This window comes from Eriocheir sinensis, chromosome 43 (assembly GCF_024679095.1).
Source record: "Eriocheir sinensis breed Jianghai 21 chromosome 43, ASM2467909v1, whole genome shotgun sequence".
Classification (NCBI taxonomy): domain Eukaryota; kingdom Metazoa; phylum Arthropoda; class Malacostraca; order Decapoda; family Varunidae; genus Eriocheir; species Eriocheir sinensis.
Window position 1 is genome coordinate 6,123,706 of NC_066551.1, and position 7,399 is coordinate 6,131,104.

At 41.2% G+C, this 7,399-nt stretch overlaps 1 protein-coding gene across 1 annotated transcript in view; it reads left to right on the forward strand.

The window, feature by feature from the left end:
- Positions 1–947, forward strand: part of LOC126980204 (uncharacterized) — a 19,077-nt gene extending 18,130 nt beyond the window's left edge. Inside the window, exon 3 of the mRNA XM_050829838.1 lies at positions 922–947. Coding sequence (XP_050685795.1) covers positions 922–947 — 26 coding nt within the window. The remainder of the gene's footprint in view (positions 1–921) is intronic.
- Positions 948–7,399: the final 6,452 nt, after the last annotated feature.

The following is a 7,399-nucleotide window of genomic DNA, read 5'->3' on the forward strand; positions in this document are numbered from 1 at the left end:
GAAGTCCCGACCGCAATATCCTGGCGATCAACTGGACTGGACCGCCTCCCCCTAAAACGTGTTCGATCCTGTTGCTGGAGTGAGTTCGTCTGGGCGGAAATATATAGAGAGAGATGGTTTTATTTATATTGATGCATTTTTTGTTTGGTTTGGATGGGTTGGGTTGGGTTGAGTTGGGTTTGGGTTTGGTTGGGATTGGGTTGGATTGGGTTGGGTTGGGTTGGGTTAGTTAGGTTAGGTTCGGTTTGGGTTTGGTTGGGATTGAGTTGGGTTGAGATGGGTTGGGTTGGGTTAGGTTAGGTTCGGTTTGATTTGGGTTGGGTTGGTTTGGTTGGGTTGGGTTGGGTTGGGTTGGGTCGGGTTGGTTTAATTTGGTTTACTTCGGTTGCTGAATAAACCGGTAGATGAGTAAATTGAAAAAAAAACATATGCAGTATCAAAATATCCACGTTCTCTCTTTTTTTTCTCTCTTTTATTCCTATCCCACTATGTGACTTCCTAATTCTCCTCTTCCTTCTCCTTATGTTCTATTTTTTCATTTTCAATTTCATATTTTTCTGTTTCAATTTTGTTTCTTCTACTTTTTCTTCTTCTTTTTCATCTTCATCTTCATCTTCTTTTTCGTCTTCTACTTCCTCTTCCTCTTCATCTTTTTGTTCTTCTCGCTCTTGTTCTTGTTCTCCATCTTCGTCCCATTATCTTCCTCCACACCTCTATACCCCTCTCTCTCTCTCTCCTCTCTCCGCACCTACACCCCTTCCACAGCCTCCTCCACCTTCGCCTTATGAACAGCCAAGACAGAGACAGTGACCTCGGTGCTGGGAACGCCTGTTTGTCCCACTTAGCTTCACCGTTCGTCACTATTATCACTGCTCTGCCTTCCTCTGTCTCTATGCCTCACTCTGTCCCTCGTCCCTGCAGGAGCTGAAGATGGAGGGATATTATAACCACTCCTGCTGCGCCTCCTCCTCGACACACTCCTCTTACACGCACTTCAAACGCTTCCAAATCTCATATCCACTATTTTCAAAGGCAGAAGAGGAGGATAATATCGTTTTCAAGGGTGTGTTTTTTCATGGTTAAGGAACAGAAGGCAATATATCACAAAGGCCATAAAATTACCCACACCTCCTAGGAAAGCATTAGGAATTGTGTGTGTGTGTGTGTGTGTGTGTGTGTGTGTGTGTGTGTGTGTGTGTGTGTGTGTGTGTGTGTGTGTGGACGTCCCAGATGTTTAGGAATATGTCCCTGAGAGCCGCAACTACAGGGGTTATATAGCGCCGGGGAAAGAAAGGGAATCAAAACTAAAAATGGAACCATGAACAAAAGAAAAGAGAAATGAGGACTCGAGAACCATGCCACACCTTCCCTAAAAACAGGACCTCGAATAAAAGAAAAGAAAGAAAAGAAGAGGCCCATGTCATACCTTACCTAAAAACGAAACATGAATAAAAGAAGGTAAAAAAAAGAGAAGCAAGGACTCCAGAACCATGGCACACCTTCCCTAAAAACAGGACCTCGAATAAAAGAAGAGAAAGAAAAAAAGAACAAGTACTCGCGACCCATGTCATACCGAACCTAAAAATAAAACCACGAATAAAAAATAAAATAAAACAAGAGAAACAGGGACTCCAAAACCATGCCACACCTTCCCTGAGAATAGAAACTCGAACGAAAGAAAATAAAAGAAAAAACAACAAGGCCTCGAGATCCCAGGGCGCGGCACACCTGTAGGTACACAATGAACAGGTAGACAGAAATCACTACTCGTCACCGGTGAAGGGAAAAAAAAAAAAAACGGGGGACAACGTGTAGCAACAAGGGGCGTCAACATCCCTGGGGCAATACTTCCTCTGGTGAGATTTTCCTTACCATCCCGGGGGCCACGAAGCACACCCACTCTTTTTTTTTCTTAGACACTTATTCTTTTTTGAGGGAGAAGGGAGAAACAATTAGCGTTTATTTTTATGTGTGTGTGTTTGTGTGTGTGTTTGTGTGTGTGTTCTTTGAGCTTATTCGGAGGGAGTGTACGCGGCGAGTGAGTTAAGTGACGCGCCCACGGGTACATGCTCCCCATTATAGTTAGTTAGTCACCGGTGAAGAGAAAAAGAGGAAGAAAACGGGGGAGAACGTGTGGCAACAAGGGGCGTCAACATCCCTGGGGCAATACTTCCTCTGGTGAGACTTTCCTTAACATCCCAGGGTTACGAAGGACACCCATTCTTTTTTTTTTTCTTATGGCTTCCCTTCCTTTCGCTGAGGTGAGAAGAGAGAAGAAGGAAGGAAGGAAGGAAGGGAGAGAGGGAGAAATGGAGGAAGGAGAGAAGGAAGGTAGGAAGGAAGGAAGGCAGGGAGAGAGGGAGAAAGGGAGGAAGGAGAGAAGGAAGGTAGGAAGGAAGGGAGAGAGGGAGAAAGGGAGGAAAGAGAGAAGGAAGGAAGGTAGGAAGGAAGGCAGGGCGAGAGGGAGGAAGTGAGGAAAGAGAGAAGGAAGGAAGGTAGGAAGGAAGGCAGGGAGAGAGGGAGAAAGGGAGGAGAGCGAGAAGGAAGGAAGGTAGGAAGGAAGGAAGGGAGGGAGGGAGAAAGGGAGGAAGGGAGAAAGGGAGGAAAGAGAAAAGGAAGGAAGGTAGGAAGGAAGGCAGGGAGAGAGGGAGAAAGGGAGGAAAGAGAGAAGGAAGGAAGGTAGGAAGGAAGGCAGGAAGGCAAAGAGGGAGGGAGAAAGGGAGGAAAGAGAGAAGGAAGGAAGGAAGGCAGGGAGAGAGGGAGAAATGGAGGAAGGAGAGAAGGAAGGGAGGCAGTTAAATAGGAAGAAAAAGAAGGAAGTTAGGTAGGAAGGAAGGTGGAAGGAGGGGAAAGAGGAAGTTATGAGGGAGGCGTCAAATGAACAAAGGATTGCTGTAGTATCGGCGCCATGAGTCCTTGCCCAGAGGAACCAATGAGTCCCTTCCTCTGTTTTCACTTCCTTGGTCTTCCTTCCTTTGGCTTCATTTGTTCGTTTGTTGGTTCTTTTCTTCGTTCTTTCTTTTTTTCTCTTTTTTTTCTTTCATTTTCTGCCGTTTTGAGTTGCTTTCTTTGCTGTAAAAAACAAAAACAAAAACAAAAAGAAGCCGTTTGTTCGTTCTTTTCTTCGTTCTTTCTTTTTTTTCTTTCATTTTCTGCCGTTTTGAGTTGCTTTCTTTGCTGTAAAAAAACAAACAAAAAAAAGAAGCCGTTTGCTCGTTCTTTTCTTCGTTCTTTCTTTTTTTTCTCTTTTTTCTTTTTTTTTCTTCCATTTTCTGCCGTTTTGAGTTGCTTTCTTTACTGTAGAAAAACAAAAAAACAAAAAAAGAAGCCGTTTGTTCGTTCTTTCTTATTTTTCTCTATTTTCTTTTTTTCTTTCATTTTCTGCCGTTTTGAGTTGCTTTCTTTGCTGTAAAAAAAAGAAAAAAAAGAAGCTTGAGTAGGTACCGTAGTCTAAACCAGTGCCATTGTAACAGCCTAAACCATATTCACCTTAAAGATCAGTTTTTTTTTCCTTTTATTTTTTTTCTTTCATTTCCTGCCGTTTTGAGTTGCTTCCTTTCCTGTAAAAACAAAAAACAATGCCCAGGTACCGTAGTCCAAACCAGTGTCATTGTACCAGCCCGAGACAACGAAAGAGGAGAGAGAGAGAGAGAGAGAGAGAGAGAGAGAGAGAGAGAGAGAGAGAGAGAGAGAGAGAGAGAGAGAGAGAGAGAGAGAGAGAGAGAGAGAGAGAGAGAGAGAGAGAGAGAGAGAGAGAGAGAGAGAGAGAGAGAGAGAGAGAGAGAGAGAGAGAGAGAGAGAGAGAGAGAGAGAGAGAGAGAGAGAGAGAGAGAGAGAGAGAGAGGAAAACACACAGAACACAGAGAGAAAGGAAACCAGAGAGAGCGAGCGAGCGAGCGAGGAGGGAGACACACACAGCACCCAGGGAGAGAGAGAGAAAGGAGGAAGACAAGCAGAGTACCGAGAGGAAAGAGGACAAGAGAGAGAGGGAGGGAGGGAGGGAGAGGCAGCATCCAGCAAAGCGTCAAATGAGAAGACACACTGACAAGGGGGACAAGACGAGACACAAGGAATTGCTCACGCCTCTGTAGATCTTGACTTAACGTAGGATGATGCCGAGTGAGGAAGGAAGGATGGAAGGAAGGATGTGAAGCTAAAGAGATGAGGGAGGGAGTTAGGTTGGAAGGAAGGAAAGGAGGGAAAATAAAGAGCTGAGGAAAAGAGAGAGGAAGGAAGGAAGGAAGGTAAGAAGGAAGGAAGGATGTGAAGCTAAAGAGATGAGGGAGGAAGTTAGGTTGGAAGGAAGGAAAGGAAGGGAAAATAAAGAGCTGAGGAAAAGAGAGAAGAAGGAAGGAAGGAAGGTAAGAAGGAAGGAAGGATGTGAAGCTTAAGAGGTGAGGGAGGACGTTATGTTGGAAGGAAGGAAGGGAAAGAGGAAAGATGGGGAAGGGAAAATAAAGAGCTGAGGAAAAGAGAGAAGAAGGAAAGAATGAAAAAAGGAAGGAAGGAAGGCAGGGAGGGAGAGAGAATAAAGTGAGGAATGAATGAATGAAGGAAGGAAGGGAGGAAGGTAGGAAGGCAGGGAGGTAGAGATAATAGAGAGGAAGGAATGAAGGAAGGAATGAAGGAAGGGAGGAAGGTAGGAAGGAAGGCAGGGAGGGAGAGAGAATAAAGAGATGAGGAAGACAGGAGGAAAAGGAAAGTATCGATGAGGCTGTTAAGTTTGTGATACGAGAGAGAGAGAGAGAGAGAGAGAGAGAGAGAGAGAGAGAGAGAGAGAGAGAGAGAGAGAGAGAGAGAGAGAGAGAGAGAGAGAGAGAGAGAGAGAGAGACGCGGAAGAGGTTAAAGCAGGTCATTGAAGGTCACCCGTGTCTGGAGGTCATGTCCTGCTTTATAAGTGTTAAGTGTAACGCTCTATAAATACTCTTATGTGTCTGTCTGTAGCGTGATAATGTTCTTCTTTCATCTATTATTTTTACCGTCTATTGTTTTATGTCTGCCCTGATGTGGAACTTGCTATTATTTCATTTATTCTTCCTCTTTATTCTTTTGTTTATTGCGTCTATTGTTTTATGTCTGCGCTGATGTGGAACTTGCTATTATTTCGCTTATTCTTTTTTTCTTTTATTTATTTCGTCTATTGTTTTATGCTGTACTGAGGTGATCTGACTTTCTCTTGTTTTGTCTTTTCTTAATTCATTCCTTCTCTCTTTTGTTTTCAACGTTTATTCTTATGTTGTGACGTGAAGCTTTTTTTAATCAGTCTATCATGAACGTTAACGCTTTATTCTTCTTATGTTGTGACGTGAAGCTTTTTTTTTCAGTCTATCATGAACGTTAACGCTTTATTCTTCTTATGTTGTGACGTGAAGCTTTTTTTTTCAGTCTATCATGAACGTTAACGCTTTATTCTTCTTATGTTGTGACGTGAAGCTTTTTTTTTCAGTCTATCATGAACGTTAACGCTTTATTCTTCTTATGTTGTGACGTGAAGCTTTTTTTTTCAGTCTATCATGAACGTTAACGCTTTATTCTTCTTATGTTGTCATGTAAAGCTTGTTTTTATCAGTCTATCATGAACGTTAACGCTTTATTCCTCTTTTGTTGTCATGTAAAGCTTGTTTTTATCAGTCTATCATGAACGTTAACGCTTTATTCTTCTTATGTTGTGACGTGAAGCTTGTTTTTATCAGTCTATCATGAACGTTAACGCTTTATTTTTCTTATGTTGTGACGTGAAGCTTGTTTTTATCAGTCTATCATGAACGTTAACGCTTTATTTTTCTTATGTTGTCATGTAAAGCTTGTTTTTATCAGTCTATCATGAACGTTAACGCTTTATTTTTCTTATGTTGTGACGTGAAGCTTTTTTTTTCAGTCTATCATGAACGTTAACGCTTTATTCCTCTTATGTTGTGACGTCAAGCTTTTTTTTATCAGTCTATCATGAACGTCAACGCTTTATTTTTCTTATGTCATGTAAAGCTTTTTTTTTTTATCAGTCTATCATAAAGGTTAACGCTTGAAACCTCTCCATTGTTTTTATATCTAACCATAATTCTCTAACGTAACTAAAGGCTTGGCTCATATATCTTCCTGTGTCGCCTCTTTTTATCCTCCTGGCTTTTCTGTTTTTATCCTCCTGGCTTTTCTGTTTTTATCCTCCTGGCTTTTCTGTTTTTATCCTCCTGGCTTTTCTGTTTTTATCCTCCTGGCTTTTCTGTTTTTATCCTCCTGGCTTTTCTGTTTTTATCCTCCTGGCTTTTCTGTTTTTATCCTCCTGGCTTTTATGTTTTAATCCTCCTGTCTTTTATTTTTTTATCATCCTGGTTTTCTGTTTTTATCCTCCTGGTTTTTCTGTTTTTATCCTCCTGGCTTTTCTGTTTTTATCCTCCTGGCTTTTCTGTTTTTATCCTCCTGGCTTTTCTGTTTTTATCCTCCTGGCTTTTCTGTTTTTATCCTCCTGGCTTTTCTGTTATTCCTTCAGTCTTGTCTAGGTTATTTATCTGCTCTCATCTACTTCATATTTTCTTCTGCCGCTACTTTGTCTTCTTTTTCTTCTTCTTCGACCTCTTAATCGTCTTTTCTTTTTCCATTTCTTCTTCATCCTTTTTTTCCATTTCTTCTTTTTCATTTTTTCATATTTTTCTTCTATTTTTTTTCTTCGTTTTCTTCTTCTTCTTCTATATATGTGTATCTCGTCTATTTCACTTTTTATAACTGTCTGCCATATATACAGTTCAATTTCGTCTAACACAAAGATTGCTCTCGTCTGCTCTTTTTTTTTCCTTCAGTCGTGTCTAGCTTATTTCTCTGCTCCCATCTCGTCTATTTCACAGTTTATAATCATCTATATTTGTCTGTCATTATACATTGTTCAATCTCATCTAACACAAAGGGTCTCTCGGTTGCTTTTTTTTTTCCTTCAGTCGTGTCTAGCTTATTTCTCTGCTTCTACCTCGTCTGTTTCATTGTTTAAAATCGTGTTTTTATATACATTGTTCAGTCACGTCTAACTTCAAGGTTGCTCTCGGATTCTCTCTCCGTTCTCTATTCCAATCTCGTATTTTTGTCACTCTATATTCCGTCTTTCTAATACTTTGTTTCTTAGTCTTGTCTTCTTTATGTTCCTTCAGTATATTTTCGTAAGGTCTGGTCTAGCTCCTTTATGTCTCTTTCACGCGCCTGGTCTATTTATTTTTCTAATGCCTTTCTTATACTTTTTTTTCCTATTCGCGTCTAATATTAAAGATTCGCTTCTCACATCAACTATTTCTAAAGGTCAAAGAGGGAATCAATCGGGTTCTAATGTGTGTTTCTTGGGGTTCATGGTACAGAGGAAAGGCCAAACTACCACCAGGGTCATAAAACTACTGTTACTGGAAATGCCCAAAACCC